Source organism: Pseudopipra pipra, chromosome 6 (assembly GCF_036250125.1).
Source record: "Pseudopipra pipra isolate bDixPip1 chromosome 6, bDixPip1.hap1, whole genome shotgun sequence".
Lineage (NCBI taxonomy): Eukaryota > Metazoa > Chordata > Aves > Passeriformes > Pipridae > Pseudopipra > Pseudopipra pipra.
The window spans coordinates 32,790,836-32,813,637 of NC_087554.1; the positions used below are offsets into that span (position 1 = coordinate 32,790,836).

General features: G+C 34.0%; 1 protein-coding gene across 14 annotated transcripts in view; it reads right to left on the reverse strand.

Moving 5' to 3' along the window:
- Positions 1-22,802, reverse strand: part of RYR3 (ryanodine receptor 3) — a 212,354-nt gene that overhangs the window by 14,378 nt on the left and 175,174 nt on the right. For 7 of the 14 annotated variants that reach the window (XM_064658448.1, XM_064658446.1, XM_064658447.1 and 4 more), the window contains 20 exons: positions 19,034-19,130; positions 17,433-17,542; positions 16,574-16,625; positions 15,833-15,883; positions 15,456-15,555; positions 15,130-15,209; positions 14,697-14,773; positions 13,049-13,122; positions 12,789-12,806; positions 12,223-12,303; positions 11,752-11,840; positions 11,284-11,412; positions 10,793-10,897; positions 9,600-9,681; positions 7,950-9,274; positions 5,815-5,873; positions 4,409-4,577; positions 3,677-3,763; positions 1,670-1,867; positions 965-1,095 (listed from right to left, as the gene is read on the reverse strand). In XM_064658448.1, coding sequence (XP_064514518.1) covers positions 965-1,095; positions 1,670-1,867; positions 3,677-3,763; positions 4,409-4,577; positions 5,815-5,873; positions 7,950-9,274; positions 9,600-9,681; positions 10,793-10,897; positions 11,284-11,412; positions 11,752-11,840; positions 12,223-12,303; positions 12,789-12,806; positions 13,049-13,122; positions 14,697-14,773; positions 15,130-15,209; positions 15,456-15,555; positions 15,833-15,883; positions 16,574-16,625; positions 17,433-17,542; positions 19,034-19,130 — 3,114 coding nt within the window. Of the gene's footprint in view, positions 1-964; positions 1,096-1,669; positions 1,868-3,676; positions 3,764-4,408; positions 4,578-5,814; positions 5,874-7,949; positions 9,275-9,599; positions 9,682-10,792; positions 10,898-11,283; positions 11,413-11,751; positions 11,841-12,222; positions 12,304-12,788; positions 12,807-13,048; positions 13,123-14,696; positions 14,774-15,129; positions 15,210-15,455; positions 15,556-15,832; positions 15,884-16,573; positions 16,626-17,432; positions 17,543-19,033; positions 19,131-20,183; positions 20,284-22,802 lie in introns of all 14 variants that reach the window. The other 7 variants (XM_064658435.1, XM_064658444.1, XM_064658441.1 and 4 more) reach the window with 2 other exon arrangements.

Below are 22,802 nucleotides of genomic sequence, written 5' to 3' on the forward strand. Positions count from 1 at the left end.
ATTTATAGTGTACAAAAATTGGGTATGACTGACAATATACATATTTTGGATATTTGGCAGCATATTGTCACTCTGATGCATAGAGTTGATTATTTTTGCTGACTTGTTTTTATACTTTTACATACTAGCCACAACTAGTCTGTGACTTGTAAATAACTTTGTTGTTTTCCTGCTTTCTTTCATTGTCCTTAAATTATGATACTATTAGGAAAAGACAGGAATTTAAGTCTAGGTATACTAGTACCATAACATGATTCAATTTGTTTTGAAAAAGGAAATTCTGAAAAATAGCCTGTAGATAAGACATTCTTTTAAGGGAAGAGAGTTGACTAGCTATATTTGTCTGTGTCACTTCTACAAATCTCTGCAGCTTACTGATATTTTTCTGTTGTTTTTTTTTTCCTACCCTTGTACCATTCACTCACAGAACAGCAGATGATTCTTTGTGCATGACTACTACAGTGTTTGCTAATGCCTACAATCTGACAGCAATTCCTATCATACCTACTCAAATTCTGGGACTAATATTTTTCACTAGATTTACTTCTCCTGTCATATACAGGTTTTTTTGAGCAAGTTGTGGGAAAGAAAGGCAGGAGAGAGAGTATTGCTATCCAAGTGAAATTGAGTAACTGGAAAGGGTGGAAGTTATCTTTTTAAAACTTTTTCAATAGCGACTAATATGGGAAATGTCTTGGAGAGACATTGTGAGGTAAGATGCATAATCCTTGCAAATCCTGGAAAATGAAAAGGAGGTGGAATATATATGTTATGATAGTAATAAATAAATAGATAATATGGGATTTCACATTAGAATCTACTACTGTAGCATCTAATATAAGGTGCTAATTGCCTTTCTTTTAGATGAACTAAGTGGCAAGTAGACAGGAAAGTTCTAGACCAGTGGCTTAATGAGCTATAATATTTATAAACAGTTCACATATAATCATTTGACTTTACATACGGAGTATTTATAACGAGGCGATCCCACTGTCCTTTAATATCATCTTCAGTTGGCTGTTCAGTTATGTACAGGCCATCAAATTCCAGCTTTCTAGCTACCTCCTTTTCCCTCTTGAATACCACCAAAGGGACCTGTGAAAATGACAGTGGACATCTATGTCATGATTTATGTATTTTTGGTACCTATAGTACTCTTTATAATGCTATGTAACACCAAATGTCACACTAGAACCTCCTGCAAGCGGATCAATGTCTAACCAGCCTCTGAGCAATGGCCAAGCCCAACCCTCCCACACCCAGACTTTTTATTGCTGAGCATGGTGTTACATGGCATGGAATATCAGTGTTTTGTTCAGGTCAGCTGTCCTGGCTGTGACCCCTGCCAACATGCTTGCTGATGCATAGAGTGGGTAAAGCAAAGGGAGCCTTCACACTGTGCAACACTGTTCAGCAATAACCAAAGGGTGACTGTGTTACCAGCACTGTTTTAACCACAAATCCAAAACACACACACACTGCTAATTCGAAAGATAACTCCATTTCTGAGAGACAGAGTACACAAAGAAAACATCTACATATTGAATAGTGAGAATTTGTAAACAACGAGGTATAAATAGATATTCCAGTACTGGCACCAACAATCACTTTGGGACATAGCCAGTGTTGTTTAACAAATAATAGATTAGTAGTAAGGTTAAGAACTTGCCTTTAAGCAATAGTATCCAATCACACAGACAAAGGAGATGATAGTATGAATAACTGCCAACGCTCTGAGAGCAGGTGCCATGTAGCCTGTACTTTCTTCTAAAACAAAAAAGACCATGCCCTCCTCTTCTTCTTCTTCAGCAAAAGAATTCCAGAGATTAGAGTCTTCCTCTACTTCATCAAGTGGCTCTTCTGTCACCTGAGAAAAATTCAAGCATATTGAAAACACACAATAAACTTAAAAGCTTTTTCCTTTCTCTAGTGACAAATGATGTTTGCAGAGCCTGCTCAGAGGAAGATTATAGAACATTAGCTTTAAATGTCCTTCATTTTAACGGTCTCTAGATCATGTCATGTCATTAAAAAGAAAATCTAGAAAAAGCAAATACAGGCAGTTTAAAAATCTATCCTCTAACAATGCCATAGCAAAACTAAAACAATCAATGAAAACGTTGTGCAAAAAACATTTTCTTGTCAGAACCAAGGAATGACAGGGTTATCTAGTAGGACTGAATTTAGGGTTTGTTTTGTAATCTACATTTTTTCTGATAACTGAAGTCTAGAAAGAAACAAAGTTTTCATGTTATGAACGTGTACATTGTCCACAAATTTTTATTTCATAACTCAGTTTAGGGCTTACAAACTATATACAGTATTTAATCAGCCATAAAACTGAAATACTGCCCTAAATTCTTCCAGTGACTTTAAAAACCTGGCCTTTAAAATAAAAGCCCTAAGGGCCCTTTTTTGACAGCTTTATCTGAAAGCTGAAGTTCTATTCAGTCCTGTTTCGCTTGCACTGACCCTTTCCTATTTATGACAGATGGACTTGTAATGATAGACGCAAACTTTTGTCCTTGCTCTGCAACAGAATGGGTTGTCACCCACAAGACTCAATGAAAAGCAGAAGAGAATGGGGACAAAAGGACTGGCATAGACAAAAGCAGAACTCTGCGTAGATACTTAAGTCCATCTTTCTTCTCTAACCCTAAAGGAAGGGAAGAAGGATGCCCTAAATAACCCTGACAGTCTTTCTCCAGGAATGGTGCACATACCTTCTGCCATTTTGTGTCTTTACCTGCCCTTCCTCTGAGACTGTAATTGTGTTACAGGAGTTGCATTTAAGATATTTGAGATCAGGACTTAGTTACTTCTACACTGAAGGTTCAGCCACCTGCTTTTGTCTGAAGTTTTTGGCTGTAAGCAACAGAACTGGAAAATGTAATATTGGAAAACATATGATGCATTTCATTCTATATCTAGGAGGGGAAAATCAAAAAAGTCAGATTTCAGGATAAATCAGGACTTTTCTGTCAGACTTCAAATCTGTATAGAAAGGGGAAAAAATGAGACTTTTATGAATGCGAGTTTTCTTTATTGAATTCTAATCTTTTCCATGAATAGAGCTTGTGAAGATTCATGAAAAAAATCAGTGGAGGCTGCTGAAGATATTCTATTTTGTATCACCGTGTTGTACACCAGAACCTGAAACAACTCCAGATTCAGGTGAACCTCTAAGATTAAGGCATGAATGTATAACCTTCTTCATCAGTGATGTAAAAAAAGAACTGTAGCCTACTATGAAAAAGAAAAAAAGAAATCAATGAGAATAATCAGATCAACTGAAGTCTCTCTTTAGAACAAATGAAATAAAAAATTCAACAGTTTTGACATTTGAATTATCTTAGGCAATTTCAAATTTCCCTCAAGAAGATTAACAATCCAAACAATAACAGACTTAGGTGACTAAATTAAAAAGTGCCTATAAACACATGCCTAGAAACACATAAAGGAGAAATTAAATAAATCTCTTTTCATTCCTCCTGAATAAAATAAACCCTGAATAGTTACAAACTGTCAGATTTTTTTTTAACTACTTCATATCTAAATGCTTTAGTTCATGTTTAAAGGTTTGTAATAATGGCTTTATTAAACAAGCCTTGAAACCATCATCAAATATTCCTTTGGAACTAACAAAAAATATTTAAAGAACAATGCGTAGCCTTACCTTGTAAAATAGAAGAATAAAATTGATGGCAAATGCAACAAATAGAGCAAGAAATCTTAAGTTATAAAAATTTCTTGCCAAGTAGTGCTGAAAGTAAAAAAAAAAAAAAAAGAATTAATGGTGGCCTGTAGGTAACATCAAGATAAGAAAAGTAGGTAGCAAGGTTTCTAAGAAATTAAATATATAACTGTGTTGCCTTCATACACCAGTTATAACGAGCAAGGGCATTTCTTGCCAGCCTGTTCTCCCATTTCATACTGAACGGAATTAAAAGTAATGGCCTTAAAATTGTAAGTCAAAGAAGACTGAAATAGAATATTAATGAAAACTTTCTAGAAAGAAGTCCAGAAAGAAATGCTAGATAACTGGAATAAACTAATTGACAAGGTTTCAGAGAATTCAACATTTGATGGTTTTAAGAACAAAGATAAATCTTATAGCTAATAGAATTACAGATTCTAGAAATTAGATTATGGAAAAAAGAGAGCTCCTAACAAGGAGCTCAAAAGGCTAATCTGTCCTGTTAGACCAAGATAGGAAAAATTAAACACAGAAACACTTTAGATAACTCTATGAAGTATTACAAAAATCACAAGAGACCGAATAGAGCCAGTCATCTGAAAACTCTCGCCAATGTTCCTTTTATGATGACATTTCTCCCTTCGATATCAAACAAGGGTTCCATATGCATAAGTAAAAATTCAGTGACTAAAGAATTTAAGACAAACTTACAAGCATTTTTGTTTGATAAATTTCCAAAGCTTTGAAGAAGTTAGCCATAACAGCCTCAGGTTTCTCAATTTTTTGTCCATGCCTTCGCTTCTTTTTCTTCATTTTTCCCTCTTCGACCTGCTCAGATTGTACTTCCTTTGCTTTATCTTGTTTCTCACCATCTTCCATGCTAGAAGAAAGGTTATCTAAACAAAAATGCCTAGCAAAACTTCTGTATTGTAAATGCTTTCATTTAGAAGGAATTTGAGTTTAGAAAGTCTGGCTTTGAAAGTTAGTTTTGATACTGGGAGAAAAAATCACAGAATGAATTAGGTTAGAAAAGACTTCTGAGACCATCAAGTCCAATCTACGACCCAACACCACCACGTCAACTGGACCGTGGCACTAAGTGCCACATCAGTCTTTTAAACACCTCCAGGGATGGTGACTCCACCACCTCCCTGGGCAGCCCACTCTGATGTTTAATCACTCTTTCTGTGAAGAAATTCTTTTTGATGTTCAACCTGAACCTCCCCTGGCACAGCTTGAGGCCAGTTCCCCTTCTGTCACTGGTTGCCTAGAAGAGACTGACCCCTACCTCGTTATTGACCCTAATGGCACACTTAAAAAAATTCACTTTGGCAGATAGGAGGAGAAAGATAAATGACTGAAGTAAATATTTTAAACATGAAGCAAAATGGAAGAGAAAAAAAAAAAAGAAGAAAATTATATATAGCTTTTGAATGTGTAAGAATCTCTAGGAGATATTTTGTGTGTATCTACAAATATTTTAAGGGCATCCATCAGTCTGCAAGCCTACAATGTGGCTGCATGTTCAGGCAGACAGCATGCCCCTTAAAAGTAGGATGCTGCTAGAGCAAGGTAAGCATTTTGAAAAATTTTAATAAGGCAGTCACATATAGGATGACTGAACAAAGGAATGCATTTGCTATCAAGTTCACAAGTCGAGAACAGATAAAAGAGCAATAAATAAGAATGGTTGGGTTAGTTACATCTTGTGTTTTAATGATCTGATATTGTTGCATGAAAATTACAGTAGGTAGTAGGAGAAGTGTAAATAGCAGTACTGACAAGTTGCAGAGTTCTTTTCAAGACTGGTGCTCATTTTTAAAGGTAGTTATGGGAATTTTTAAAAAGATAGTGACCACAGATTTATATATGCAGAATTGTCAAGGGCCACAAAATCAGATTACCATTTTGTTGCCCACTGAGATGGTCTGCTACCCTTTAGTATATTTTCAAAAATATTTAGTGTATACCTCTTAGTCTATTTTCAAAATACTGATGAGACAAAGTGTGCATATAGTGCTTTGAATACTGAGCATTGCTTGCATTCTTTCTGGCCAAATTATCTAGCAATAGGAAGTAGCAAGGAATTAAACAGGAATTTTGTAAAACTGACTTACTCAGCCTTCTCAGCTTCTGCTTTTCTTTGTGTTCCAGCTTCTTTTGCGATTTCAGATATCTGCAAAAAGTATTTTAACTGTCAAAATCAATCCATTCAAATAAAATTCTGGTAACTTTTGTTACTGTCTTCTAAGAAACAAATATAATAATTAGTAATATTTTTTATACCACTTAGCACTTTTAAGGAGTTAGATTCTTAAAAAATAGGCAGCTCAGGCTGTATTTTAACAGTAAAAATGACAGAAATTATTCTGATAGCCTTTTTCAGTATAGTATTATCAATACTCTAACTAGTCCAGCTGACTGAACAACTTAATTATATATGTGATCAGACAGATCATGTAACCAACTGAGGATGAAGGTATCTGCCTCTTTCCAAATATGAAACAAAAAATAATATATTAATGTTAACATCAAAAATCTGAAAAAAAAATCTATGTAATTATTAGATATTATAACACCCAATTACTTGGTCATGATCAAGTGATGCAATTGAAAACAGACAAATACTTAAACAACTTCTACTTACACAATGTTTTCTCCAAGCTGTTTATCTTAGCTGGGCTAATGGTTCATTAAACCTTTACCAGCACACCTCACAACCTTCCTAAGTACGTGCTTACAACATTCCCTTGAGATAAGGAAAAACCAATATACAATTTTACAGATGGCTAGCTGCAGCAAAGGAGCTGGGGCCTGGATGTCAAACACCTTCAGGCTTCGTATTACAAGATCAAAGTAACTAATTTCAAATGCAGTTTGAAAGTGGAAGCTTCAGTGGAAATCAAAGAGATGCAGGCCCTGAAGTCCTAGAGTCACAAAGGAATCTCAAGTGCCTAAATTTGTTTCCATTCCCTCTTGCAAAAACCTGTCTTAACTCTTAATGCTCTTCTATATTCTCCTGAAGTGCTTAGACAGCAATTGTCTATTGGTCCTACTTTTCTTGTTAATACCTAAATACAGTTATCTGTATTTGCCCCACTACTCATCTGGATGCCTATCTCTTGCAGACACTTAGGAAAAAGATTCATGAAAGAATTTACTAAATTGATCTTGCCTTGGGTATCTCACGGATATCTGTGGAACCTCATCTAGTAAACGATGCATTTGTAACTCTTTCACAATGAGTGTCCTCTAAGATCTCAAGCTGGTGGAGGGTAATTCAGAGATAATTTGATGATGCCTGGTTCTTTTAAGGGGTAGGATGGTAGATGAATGCGTAAATCCCTATCCATAGACCTCTATCATATGGTCTCTCAATTTTCTCTTTTCCAGGCTGAAGAGTAACAAATGCGGATAGAGCCTTCCTAAATCTTCGTTCGCGAAGCCTAGCCATGATGATGATGGATGATGATGACCAAATATTGGAGAAAAACATATGAATTAAGAGAAGATAATGAACTAAGAAGTTGTACAGTTCAGATTTATCTTGAAATATCTGGAGAGTATAGCATAAAGAGGTAGATTAATGATGAGAGGAAAGATATATTTGAATAACAAGTAGAAACAGATCTGAACTGTAAAGGGAAACATAATGCTTTCCAAATATGAAAAATGAATTTTGGTTTTCACATTTAGTTCAATCCATTTTTAAACAGAAAAATATTCTATTTAGCGCAGCTGAGTGGAACCAAATATATTTTTTATAAAACAGAATAAAAGTAAAGAATAATTCTACGATAAACATTAAACTAACAATAAATTCAGACAAATTTATTTCAAATAATAGGAACAAAGTATACTGTATTGCATGTGATCAGTAAAGTACGTAGAAGAAAAATGATAATGGTAAGGCATATTATGGAGAAAATAAGTTCTAAAAGTAATTGAAATATACTGTGAAAAAAATGGGGTATGCGGAATAAACAAGACCTTAAACCAGTTAAATCAGAAACTGTGCCTAGAAATTTGCCAGCAGTTTTTGTCTTGAATAAAGTCCAAATGGACGGTAACAACAATTTACTGCACTGAAATCTAAACACTGGGCTGAATTTTTCTGCGACGTAAACTTTCCTGTTGGTTTTTAAATGAGTACAGATTGTAAAGTATGTTCTCACTGATAACATTTAGTGATCAGTTAAATGGCAAATAATTATGTTGTTATTATTATTATTATTAAATCTCTTTAATTTACCTGTAAACCTTTTTTCTTATGAACTGTGTTTTCCAAGGATGTCTGGATCTCAGTACCAAGGATTTCTGCAATATCACCAAGTCCAGCATCATGACCGTGTTTTGATCCAGCTTCTTTCTTTGTAGGAATGCCAAAAATATCTGCAATTATGTCAGTTTCTCCCTTTTCACCCTTCACAAACTGCACAAGTTCAGCTCTGATGCTATGCTCAGCACCTTCAGCTTTTTCTGCTTCCATAACATCATCATGGATTCCAAACTGTGTTGGATCAGGCATATCCCCTAATATTTTAGTGACTTTTATGTTTTTGGCTCCTTCAACCAGGCCACCCCCAAATACAGTGCTCCAAAGAATCTGGAATATTCCCCACACTACAGAAAAGAATAGTTGAAATGTCCCTACAAATAGGATCCAGAAAAAGGAGAAAAACACTTTCACCATCTCTTTTACTGTCATCTTTTTAACTTTCCTGTATTGTTTCCTTAGGTTCTTCACAGTGACCATCTTAAAAAAGTTGGTAACATTCTTCTTCACTACAACACAGGCAACTGCAAAAGCTGAAGCGGGTTCCAGGGACTTTTCTTCTTCCTCATCATCTCCAATATCCACTACATAAGCAGGCTCTGCCTCTTCCTCTTCCTCGGGCCTCTCAGCTGAATCTGTTTCAGAGATCTGAGATGCTAACTGCATTTCAAAGATTGTGTCTTCACAGAAATTTACAAAGAGTTCCATTTTTTCTTGCTCTCCACCTTCATTTACAACATCAAATATGAACTGTCTTTTGGATTCCTTTACCTGTGGCTTCTCCCATTGCATTCTACTGGATTCACTGATTTCAAAGTAAACTCTTTCTATTTTCTTGGCCCCACCCATTATTTCAATACGGCCAAGATATGGTTCAAAGTAATTAAGAACACTTTCTGCAGGTTCAAGTAAGCTCTGAAGGCGTGAATCATTAGGCATGTGCTCTGAAAGGTTTGTTAGCAATACTGCTACATTAAATCCAATGTCTTTGGCTGGTTCATGAAATCTTTCCACAAAGTCAACATAGTTAAACATATCATTTTCATCAGCTTCTGTACAGGACAGCAGAAATTCAATCTCTGACTGTATGTATTGTTTTTGAGCCTCCATTGATTTCTGAAATTCCTTCTTTGAAATTATTCCTTTACCATCTGGGTCGTACTCTTTGAAAGCATCTGAGTTAGTCAGATCTTTTAACTTCAGGAACATGTCGAAGAACTTCAAAATCATTTCTACATTGCTAGATGATTCTACAAGCGTGTCTACCATTTGTTTTCCAATAGTTCCATTTACAACGTTACCTAGGTAGTGTGTTAAAACAGGAAGTTATTTGGTGGCTACATTTTAAATAAAGACATTTCATATTCCTGCTGAAAACAAAACAAAGATGTTCTTAAATCTTAATATGTTTTCTTTCAACATGCTTTTCTGTAGCAGCCCTCTATTTCATGACTACGTATATTCCAGAATAATTCTTAAAGAAATATGAAGTATGTTTTTTTCCCCCCTGACAAACATTACATAAAGGCAATTAAAAAGCAGTTTAGAAAGATTAACATAATAATTGTGCTTTACATTATGAAGGTGAGATAATTATATTTGACCATAAAGAAAAACAGGTCCAACCTTCAAGCAGTGACAAGAGCATCACTACCATATCCTTTAGCAGATCTAGCAGTTCCTTAAGCAATTCAATCTGAGCAGAGTCCTGTAAAAAAATGGAGAATAAGGTTGTTTTTTCTTAGTATTTATCTGGAAAACTAAATAAATTTAGAGAAAAACAGTATTAAAGATGGTCAGCTAAACATAGTTCCCTTTATTCAGCAACATTTCATTGTCATTTTATTATGATCACTATCAGAAGTCTAATACAATATGTAACTTACTACAGCAGAGGTATTAATACCATAAAGATAAGCTTTGATTAAGCATTAAGGAGTACCAAAGTGCAGATAAGGGACATGAGAAACTAAAAAAATTGCTTGCTACACAGATCTGGAAGTATCTAAGAAAAAAATCTATCCTTTTTCACTTCACTGGGAGTATTTAATGGCATAATGCCATTACCATAATGCATTACCACTCAAAGAAAACTAGAACTGCTTAGTTTAAATACAGAACATTAGAAGTCTAACATGGATTTGTGATTAACATTAGGGACCTAAATACTGTTGCGTATTCTCAAAATTCTGATATACTTCTATAGAGTGGGAAGAAATCTCATGTCAGAGGATAGCAGAGACACTGAATAAGAGTGAGGAAATTGCTCTCTGCACGTTTGCATTCAGCACCTAGAGCTTGAGTGTATGCAGACATTGAGCAGAAGTCACAAAAGAACACAGAATCCTGACACTGTGGAGTGAGGTGGGACTCCACAGTGCTCTGTACAGTGAAATGAACACTGCCTATGCCCTCCTGCTCAGTGTCTGTGATTAATTAACTGGACAAGTTGAATCTTTCTCAGCTTTTCTCTTGTCCTACTTAGCTTTAACATGGGAACTATGCTTTCAATGGTGTTTCTGCTCTTGCAGATCATCAAGTTTTGGCAACAGGGAGGAAAAGACCAAACTGCCACATTCATTATCAGAAAGGTATAACTGAGCTGTAAGCATCAAGTTTGATATTAGTAAAGGTAAGTGCACAATGACAATTAATGCTAAAAGGAGTGATATGAAGATGTTAGTCCTAAGATTCAATCTTGGACCTGCATATTGCAACAGGCCCTTTCACAACCAAAGAGTATCAGCACTTTAACTGCTTTGCAACTTGACTAAGTTATAAACATATGTAAAGAAGAATTACTTAAGTATTGAAAATACCTGTGAAAGTTTCATTTGCATATTGGCAAAGACATGAAGAAAGCCAACAACTGCGTCCCACAGCCTACTATGAGCCAGACTCTGTTGATTACCTATGCAAGGGCCCTAAAAAAATTAAGAAAGCCACATTTTTTATTTATGTAAAATAAAACAAAACAAATAAAACCATTTGTTTTCCTGTGATTTGTCCTCTCCCCTCTCCTCCACTAAAAAAATAAAAAAAGACATTTCAGGCTTCCATGGAGCTACATGAGAAAGTTTTCCAAGATCTCGTTGGTATCTAGTGCATAGATACCAGATTGTATCATGTAAAATATGTAGCCATTCATATGTTTTAGGTTTCACTTTGCACTGGTCCAGTGATGCCATGTAACTTTATCAAAATTTAAAAAAATAAAGCCAAAGTATTTACAAATTTATGACAGAACACGATCATGCAATATAATCATAGGACTTCTCTATTAGTACCTTGAGCAAAACATTCTGTTTACCTGGATATATTCTGTAAGGGAATTGAATATTTGTTTGGTGACAGCCAAAGCTTTAGAAAAATTACGTTGTCCTGGTTCATCAATGACATCCTTTCCTGAATAGTACCAATAGAAGTCACTGATGGATTCCTAAGAAAAAAACAACATTATATTTTCTAGTTTTGAATTCAATATGCAGTATTTACTGCCTGCATTTGTATTGCCAAAAGCTGAATCAGCAATTCAGATGAAATTTAACGTATCTGTGTCAATCTATTTCTCATTACAATAATATTTTGCACTCCTTTCAGAAGAATTCTGAAAGGCCATTTATTTTCGAAGGAAGAAAATATGAAATAAATCAGAATTCTTTATTTTAGATATCCCTTTAGAAAGAATTTTCACATTTTATTCCAGTAAAATGTGAATTTATAAAAGTGAAGGAAAGGCAAATATTTTATAATCCATTTTCCTCTGTTTTTGTCTCACCTGAAGACGCAAGAGGTAGTCAACTGTACTAATGATAATATTCACTGTTGTGGTGTTGCCCATCTGAGTACGCAAGTAATTTTGAAAATCTGAAATAAGAAGTGATTTGTGCTTGGTTGGTATAGAGGAGAAAAATAATACAAGGTTATTTTCCTATTTTCATGGAGAATGCATTCTTTTTAAGTATTTTGTTGGGTACAGATACTTATGGGCGGAATTGAACTACAGTGGATCACAATCTAAATAAAATTGATGAAATGTTACCCACATGACTTGGAATAGGCTTTAATAGTAATATACCATAAATTAGGACTTAAAAATCCAATTGAACTCTGCAATTCAAATTTTTGTCATGCCAGTTTCCTCTGAGAAAACTAAATGAGAGGGAAAAAACCCATTAGAATTGGTTCTATTCAACTCTGTTTCAGAACAGACTCATCACACATTTTCCCCAAAATTCAGTTCACTTACCATTGTTATGCCCTTCACAGAGCAGCTGCAAAAATCTAAATAGATCTCGAGTAAATTCATCATGCTGCAAGACCTTTTCACCTTTAAAATATATAAATAGAAAGATTATGTGACAATTGTTATGATTAATTATGCAGAACACATAGTCTTATGGTAACCTTTAAAACTGGAATTTTAATAAAAACCCAGTATTTTGAAAGCGTTAAAGCAATTTAAAAGAAACAGACTGATAATAATGAAAAGAAAAACTGAAACAGAAAAAGCAGAGCAAAAGTATTTCGCACTTCAATGCATCCATGGTTAAAAAACCAACACTAATTAAAAAAAAAAGCAACAAGATACATATCTAATAAGTAAATTGTTAGTCATAACTAAAATCATGCCTTAAATATGAGTGACACTTCTTTAATAAGCATCAAACTCTTTATCCAAGCTGAACACACAACCTGCTGCAGACCACAAAGCTAAACCTAAAGATATCTGAGAAGATGCAATGAGAGATTTCTCTCTGTATTTGCAACACACTTTTGCAACAAGAGTATCAAAAACTGTAAACCCAAACATACCACGCTCACGAACGATGACTGTGGATCAAAGAAAAATAACAAGAATACAAGATAAGAATATTGGAAATTACAGTATTTTTCTTAAAAATTATTGCTAAAGATATTGTAAAAATAAAGCATATTCAGAAGTCAAAGCCTAGAGTTACTCATAGCAAGTTTAACAACAGAAACCTCGACCCACAGTAAGTAACAGTTCTAGTTAAAAAAGGGAGCCAAAATAATGTTTGAAGCACTACTGGAATCAATTTTATTCTACTTACGAGTTCCTTCTTCAGTAACCATTCCCAGGCCTTCCGCTTTATTCTGTCTCTCAAACGCATTCAAGTCAAGAACACTTATATTTGAAAAAAAAACAAAACAAACAGCACAGACAGGAAAAAGCACTATAGTACACAGTGGAAAATTATTTCCTTCTACGAAATCTCTGGAGGCCTTCAATGACTACTCTTGACCCACTATGACATGCATTGCTTCATATTTTATTAAACACATATTAAATAAAAGATGAAACTTTGGATGAAACTAAGGGTCCAGTGTACATTTCTGAAAAGAAATAAGTTTCAGGTCAAGTCTCACCACTTACCTAACTTCACTCCCAGTAATGTCATTCATGGTTTCATGTATAAATGAGGAGTGGAAAAGGAACCTGAAAATTACTGTTTATGATGACTTAAACCTGCCTCCAAAAGGACATTACTGCAGTATTTCTCACTCACACTGTTTTCCACTAAGTTGTCACTATTACTTCTATTGCTACTGCATAAAGGCATTATTATGTTATTTGGAAGGTGTGTGGTGTTTCTGATTCCTTAATCAGAAGACAGAAATGTAATCAGAGATTCCTTATCTTCAGAAGTCAAAAGAAACTGATATCTGAATTTTATTTTGCTAACTTGGCATAGCTCAGCATGTGGAATAGCAGACTACTTTCTACCCAGTCAAAATAGAATTCTATGATTATCAAATTTTTAGTTCACTTAAATAGTGATGCAGTCACATATTCTGGGTAGTGATATCATTAAAAACAAAATCATTTTTTAAAGCATCATTTTCATTATCACTCTTCAAGTCATTTTATCAAAATTGTTTTTAATTAAGTCTTGAGTGATAGACATACACAATTGGTAGTAACATCACGGCAGGGCCTGTTTGAGCAAGTCCCTACTAAAGTGTTTTACATAAATGGAAAAATTACAAGACAGATGTTATTTACTTAGGTTGCAACTATTCAGCTATCATTTCTGTAGTGCAGGTCACCATTCCTTCCACATTTTATCCTGTCTTCATACAGCTGCTCCACTTCTAATTCCCAGTACTTCTGGTGCTTTAAAAGGCTGAGAAAAGGAGATTGTCTACTATAAGAGTAATCAGAAACACCAACAGTTTTTCTCCTTCTGTGTGGGAGTCTTTTACCTTAATTAATTTGAATTTCTGGTTTATCTAGGGAATGGACTACTGCAGTCTCACTGGCCACATGCCATCTCTAACAAACCTGATACATATGCAGAGGATTGAGATGAAGAGACAAAGATTAATGCAGCTCATAAGAAATGTACAGAAACTGAAAGTTTATCAAAGCTCCACTGGCCTGTCTCTCCCTCAGTGATGGCTTTTCTGCATCCTAAAAGCTTGAGGGATCTAGGACCAGTAGAGGAGCCATTACATTTTACTTTTCTGCCTCTCCAAACTAAGCCTTCAAAGGCATACACAGTCTTTTGCTTTATTTTCTCCTTTGGAAGATTACTCTAAAAGATTAACAGACTATGCCTGTGATACACAAAACTTTCCTACAAGAATTCTACAAACTGTGACTCCTGTAATTTAAATCTAACCCATCCACCTGCACTGAGCAATAAGCCACCAAAATTAATAGAACTGAATCTATAATAATACAATTTATGCTTTTACCTGCAGGACTGCATCAAGCCAGAAAGACTTTGAAAAAATCCAGCATCCCTTTTCTCCTTCAGGTAGTCCAGCATTTTCTGCAGGTTATGTATTTGGGGGGTGAAATATATAATATTAACATTAAATACAAAATAATCATTAACATATTATTACTAATTAATATTTATCAACTAAATTAACAATAACAAAAATAAGTAACATTTTCATTAATAATATTAAAATTATATGAATTATCAATTTTCTGAATTAATTCCTTGAAGTGCAAATCACTGACGAGCAATAACATAATTGTTATCGCACCAAAAATACACTGATATTTCTTCACTGTTTGACTTAAAATTAAGTGCATTAAAATAAACAGCAGGACACTAAAATTCTCAAAATTACTTGCCTTTTATGCAAGCAAGACTCACAGTAGTTAGAAAAGCATTACCTGTTGAACTATGGTGTTTCCACCGTTTAGAATAGCGATACCAAGTTTTAGTGTTTCAACAACCATGGGTCCTGTATGACCTGTCAAAACAAGAATACAGTCATTAAAACTTGCAGTTATGAACTATTCAATCAGAAATGCAGTCTGGAAATTCTACCTAGTACAGTTGTAACTGACATTTATTTTGCCTCATCATCTGTCATATAGAAGTTGTATATGATTTATAAATCATAGGTATAATGATAATACACTATATATATGCATAACATTATTAAAACCTATGACATGTACACCATGTATACATTAAATACATCTCAGAACATTACCTTTGCTCGCACTAATCATCTGAAGGACCATCTCAGCAGCTCCACGATCATGTAAGCGAGCTTGCTGATAGAGTGTTCTCTGTTTTTCCATTTCTTTCTCCTGAGTTTGGGAACAAAAATTAGAGAATACGGACTGGAACTGACTCCAAAAAATAGGAAGATGAGAAATCTGAAGTTGTTGAAGACCATTTGCCTTCATAATCCATGGGTTGTTTGACTCCAAAACTTGAGAACAAACCATCTTTGTTTTTCATGAATAACCTAGCAAACCAGCTCAACACACACTGTGTTATGTTATTCTTGCATTTATTCTAGTGGACATATTTTAAATACTTGCACATTAGATGATAAGAAAGAAATGTTATTTAAATTCTCACCTCAAATGTCTTTTCTTTTTCTTCTTCTTCCTCTTCTTCTTCTTGACAGCTCTTTTTATGTTAAAAACAGAAATTACAAGATCTTGCTTATTATTTTTATAAAAGTGGCCAAATAATTTTTTCAAGCAATAATTAAAGGTATTAAGTAGATTTAAACCCCCTGTAATTGTAAATATTTGTGCTTATCCACACTAAGAAGTTGATATTCCCTAATATATGAGTAATTCAGGGTATTAATCGAACTACATACACACTCTGGAACTACAGGCTATACATTCTTGTGCCACATCTCTATATACATAATATTTATCTTCACAGTCAAACTATCATCACATGAGTCAGCTGGAATCTATATGTTGCAAAAACTGTTAACTTATTTTTGACAGACTTCAAATATTAACTCCAAAATAATTACCCAAAGAATAAAGATAACTAACATGTTGAGACTGCTCATGAGTTAATCCTGTACAGAACAAAGTGCCAAGTGGGTGCCAAGTGCCAAGTCCTACAGTAGGTGCACTGTAGGACTGCACCTACTGGAATTGTATAGTATTGTTTCAATGCAGGAAATCTCTCATTATATATATAACTCTGAACAGTATTTGCTGCATTAAAAATACAGAATTTACTAGTTTCAAGCAGTCCATGTAAGAAACAGAAAAAAAAGTTTTAAGAAGAATCTAAAATTAGTGGGAAGTACCTGACTGCAATAAGGAATAGAGCTTGAAATTATATACTTACTTTTGCCATCATCGCAGAATAGGCAATATATAAGGGATCATCTTCTAGTTTACTATGAAGAGTAAAAAAATACTTATAATTATTTTATGATGTAGTAATATAAAGATATCATATGCCTACTAATATTGAAATTCATTTTTTATTAAAGTAGACACACATCTACTTGACAAGCTATTACACTTGAAAATCATATTAAAGTGTATTTTCTTATCCAAATCCAAGTCCTAACTTTTTGAATAAACAATTTAGGTGAATACTTAGTCATATTGGATAAGTAAGAATCATTGGCTGTTGTAGGCACAGAACAATAATACAGAAATATAAATTAGAATAATTGTAACTGCCAGATGACAAGATTATGTTAGTCATACAGAAAAAGTATATGAAGCACTGGAATACACATACAAAATACATATTCTAATCAACAGTCGAAAGTCAAAACAGAAACTGGCAATGAGATTCATTATAACCATCAACAAACCTTTTCTGACATACTGAATAAAATGTAATGAGTACCAACTAAAAGAACACACATCTATTACCAGGAGAGACCAGGGGAGGGTACTCTGATTGAACCAGCAGTTTCTGTAGACTTTATGTTTCTGTGAGAAGTCAGGTTCGATTATTTCTGTATTGGGTATTTACCAAGCTTTTAAAATGTCAAAAATAGTCAATATTTATCTCAGTGTAAAGGTTATACTGAATTTAAATGCATGAAAATGAATGAAACTGAAAGAGAAAAAAGTATTCACCATGCACATTAATGAACTAGAGTTGTTTTAAATACTTCTGTAATGTTACTAGAAATTCAATTACTATGTGCTTTTACTCAGTGTGCTTTTCAACACAGGTCTTTTACCTTCTCTCTGTGAGAGCACTGCGACTGAAATAGAGGATAATCTGATGAAGTGGATCAGGATGGTTTTTCTCAGTCTCTTCTTCTTCCTCTTCATCTTTTTTTGGAGATGTCTGTCTCAAGATTTAGAATATATAAGTTAAGCTTCAGAAGTAAGAAAAAAATTGAGTAATTAAGCTTAGGAAAGGATTTGAATAATTTTATTCTGTCCAATGTATATTAACTGCCAGTATCAATCTTATTCATCAGTTTACAGCGTAGCCTGCAACATTATGTGCCTGTAGGACTCAGAGTTACAGTATCTGATTTTTATTCACATTTTAAGTAACTCTCGAAGTTTGTCATTTGTGAGGTATTGAAAATGAGACAGTGAAAATCTTAGGGAAGCCTTATTCAGCAGAAATTACGTTTCCAGTGGACCAGAATTAAAAGAAAAACACGGCTCAATTATTTAGCAGGAGAATTTCTGGAATAATTTTTAATAATATCATCAGATACATCCTATTCAGACTAGTGTTTGTTACAATATTTTCATATATAATTTCTAGTAACCTTGATTCAATTAATGTAAGGACTGCTCCTTGTTGTAAACTTCAGACATTTTTTGGCAATTAGAAATATAACATAGCAATTTACTTCTCTAGTAAATCTGAAAGAATTGTAGTCACTGCTTTGATTAATGGCTTCATTCTTTCCTTTAGGAAGAAGCAACAAAGTCAAACACAGACTGGCCATGTAATTGTCCAGAGCATGTGAAGAATGTCCCTACCTGTGGCCACAGAGGTTGGAAGTAGATGGTCTTTATGGTCCCTTCCAACCCAGACCATTCTATGGCTCTACGATATTAGGCATAAGGGGTCTTTAAAAAGCACAGCATGACTGGTTTTGCTAACACTGAAGCACCTCCTGATACATCTGCATGTGATCCATGAAGCTGTATATTAACTTCCATGGTGTTTAGATGCTATGGAGATAGGCCCCTTGGAGGTATTTTAGACAAGCTAACTACATAGAGGGAAGACAAAAAGCAGTAGGCTTTCTGAATCAATATTTATTAATACAATCCTGAAGTTTATCAGTCACTTTTACCAAGTACACAGGTAAACTAAATTTTTGCTGAATATGGCATATATTTACTTTTCCTTATGATGCATCAGTAAGAAAACAAAAAAATTAATTTGTACCAAAGCTGAAAATGTTTAAATTAAATATTATGCATTAAAAAAAAAATTAAAAAGCCAAAAGGATCCATAGTGTCAAGCTTTAAAAAAACCCAGTAGATAAAATATAGGAACATAGGAATTACCATAATGTCAAGAATAGTCTGACAGTTCATCTAATCCATTTCTCTTCCCAAGAATGAGTATCACATAGTTCGTCTGAAGGCATAAATGACCTTAATGCGCTTCAGTGTGCATCACAGGACAAATGTCTTTTTGACCACAGCAGAAAATGACCTTATGCTCTGAAGCATAAGGATTAATATTTTATAAGTTTATGCATATGCATACAGTACACAAAAATGAAATATAGTTTATAATAGATACATTAAATACACACTAAAGTGGGCACTGAAAAACATGCCCAATTATGTCAGTACTTACAGCCAAATCCTGAACTAGTTTCTCCTCAAATGAATATTCCTCTGTTTCTATCCAATAGTTCTGATAGCCATTGAGGAAGAGGTTAATAGAACGGTGCCTGGGGGGGTTGTGAAAGTGAGATCAAGAGGGGTAACGGAACAGAGTATAACAGCTCAGATGGTTAATGGTTAGTAAGGATACACATTTGTACAATTCTGATCCTCTGATTGGTCAGTGAAACAAAATGCAAAACATAACTGACATTCAGTGACAAAGCTGCAGGTACTTTCAAACATTCTTGCTGGTTTTTTATACACATATGTATACATTACTTTTTATTTTTAAGGCTTCGAGAGGGATAATATACATTATACATGAAACTGCAGGACTGGAACCTTAACGAAAAAAACACACACTTGAACAGACTGAGAATAAATGAGTGGGATCTATTTTAATAGATTTAGAACATCAAGACAGCAAAATTTGGCCATTCAAAACCAAAATAATTATCAAGAGATTTCCAGCATGTTATATGCAAACAATCATTGCCTTCTTCTACACAGGGAAGTCTAACCTCAGCTTCTAGTCTTTCAGTTCCAAATCAGGGCAGTATTAGTATGTCCTCAAAGAAGCTGCATTATAAAGACACAAAACCTGCTATAGAAAATTACCAATTTTAGTAAACTCTTAGCCATATTAATTACTACTATACAGTATTCATTAATGTAACTTTCCAAAGAAAATACAGCTCATGGCAATAAGGCTACACATAATAATGGCCAAACCATTACATCTGTACATTACATTTGGGAAAAATTTTGATTTGAGCTACACTGCGTGAGGTTAGAAAGGCTATTTCATGCAGCCTTTTCATCCTTTTATGCTGTAACACCAAAAAAAGGATGTAAAAATGGGCTGCATGTGCACCATTTAATACTGTTTAAATACACTGTGCACATGAATCATTATTTTATAATGGAATAGTTATCAAGTCAACTTTTTAGGCTCACTTGCTGACACTGGTATGATTTTATTATCAAATTTCAAAAACTGACCAATCAGAATCCCCTCTGTAAATTGTACAAATTCATGTTTTTATGATAATATCAAATCATGGCTGGGAAGGAAGAAGTGTGCACATAAGCAAGAGGCTCTCCACAAGTTACATTACCGTTAACTTGAGTATAAGCCTGTCATACTGAGTTTTTTCATGTACTTTTTCCAGCCAAACACGTTGAAAGGTGCTCAGGAAGAAATTGCTAATTTTGTGTCTGAAGAAAAGCATATAGGTTTTCATTGAAGAAAGGCACAAGTTAAAAATCAGTAAAGTAGTCAGAAAGTGTATTCGTAAACTGTGTATGAAAATTTGCCATGTACAGTTGTACATGTATCTATGTGCATATACAGATGACAGACAATAAGACACTTTTTTCAAATTAATTTCCATAAAATATCAAACAAAAATAGACACATCTCAGAGAAAACATTTATCACATAAGACACTTTTTCAAAGCCATATACATTCATTAAACACAGAACATGAAGAATTAGTATTTCCTAACTTAACTGATATTTAATTCTTTGAAAATAGAAATGGTTTAAAATACAATTATTTCTTTTGTATCTACAGGCACTTTTCATAAAAGGGAGTTCTTGGAATATTTATGGCAGAAGTTAAAGTAATTTTTCTGTGATTTAACAAACACTTGCATGTCAATAAACATTTCCTTTTCTGAAATATCTTACTGGAACTCCTAAAACCTAGAACATATAAGAGTATATTTTCCAAAAAATTATATTAAATTGTGAGATTAAAATTAAATTTCATTGAAAGCCACCTAAATATCTAGAAAATTTTCAAAAGAGCAAGCGTATTATTTACTGAAGATATTCATCTTTTCTAACAGAAATGAAAGGGTACCACTGTAATGTGTGCTTACTGCCCTTTAAATTAATTGATTCTAGCATCAAAGGTATAACTAACACTCCCAATACAATGCTGCAACTAAAATAAGGAAATAGACAAGATAGAAAGCTGCATTTTAAACTCTGGTTCAAAGAGATTTAAATAGCTTCTAGAATTAATCATGCCTCACTTGAAGTAATCTCCCTAGGCTTCAGACATGTCTTAACAACACCATCAATTTAGATAATAGAGATCATGGTAGGTGTGTAATAGTGTGACAGCCTTATTTTCCCATCAGAATCCTATGATTTATCTGGAAAAAAAAAAGTGTCTGTAAAATAATTAATTCTACAACTTTGTTCTTCACCTATCAGTTGAGCAATATAGCTAGAAGGCCTTGCTCATTGCAGCAGGGTTGGACTAGATGCTCTTTAAAGGTCCATTCCAACCCAAACCATTCTATGAGTTTAGGATTCTAAAAATATTTTTTTCAATCTTGCCTGTTTTGAAGTGCAGACAGCATAATTAACTGGCAAAAATGAAATAGCTGGACAGATTTTCCTCACATTCATATTCAGATTAGGAGTAAACTGCACCACAAAATCTACCTCAAAGTTTGAGAAGAAAAAGTTTAAGAAAAGTTTATAACACAGAGAAGTTTTTAATGAAAATTACAGTCAATGTTAATGTTTCTATTTTGAGTATTACTCCATATTTTATGGAAAATTAAAAATATTTATAACCCACTTTGCCCCTTGGCAAGTGTTCCATAAACCTCAAAAATAATACATAAAAGAGGGATTTTTTAAAGGTAAAAATAGGATGAGCCATTTTATCATTTTAGTGCTCATATATATATTCTAAGCATTTTAAAAATTTATAAATCCAGAAAATGAGTGTAAAGAAACATGCTCACAAAAAGGTTGAACTGAAATGGGACCTCTTCATACCACTTCCTCTTATTTTTACAAGCACAGTTCTTGAAGATGAAAGGATTGATATGAGCCCATTTGTTGTGTTGTACTTAAACCTTTTCATTTCTCTGGTTCTTTAAAGACTGCCTGGTGGTAGCTTGATAACTTGGAGAAGTTACTATAGTCTAGAACTACTATTTTTTGTAAAGGAATGATGTGTGCTTTTTACAGTATAACTGGCTTTTTATTTATCTTCTGTAAATGTAATCTTCCTCCAGTATGTTAATGGCACAGCTACAGACCCTTAGCTAAAGATGTTATCTATAGACCTTTACATCAAGCATGTAAATTGACTTTAATAAAGGCATTTAAAAATGCAGTGCAACTCTACTTTGCCAAAATTTTTTGAATAAAAATATTAGACATGAAAGGTGAAAAAGTGCAGAAAGTAAGAGGCAAACCTAATTAAAGTTATGCTTAACCTGTATCTGAATAAAGCAGATTTTTTGAGAAAGAACGCGATAAAGGAAATTTCCCCAGTGCCTCATGATTTTAATATTCTGCTTAAAGCAGTAGATGGATCCAGGCACAGGATGCATTTTGTCTTGGACTTTGTGGTGTCTACATTCAACTGGAATAAGAAGTGGAGCAACACACAAGCCCAAAATATCATTCTGCACTGCTCTGCCCCAATAGTTATTTTAATTCATATACCATTCAGATTAAGACTGCTCTAGACAAGCTACAGAGCATGAAGTGTTCATGCGACAGGAGAGGAAGAGCTACATACAATTAAAAAAAAAGAAAAAAGAATACAAACACAGGAGAATAAAGAGTAAAAAGAGCAACCAATCAGAGGCAAAAAATGGACAGAAACAGCAACATCTTAATAATTTTCACACATAACTCAAGGAACTATACGGCTGACAATAATGAAGCATTTAGGTTTTGCAGCAGCATAATTCTTATG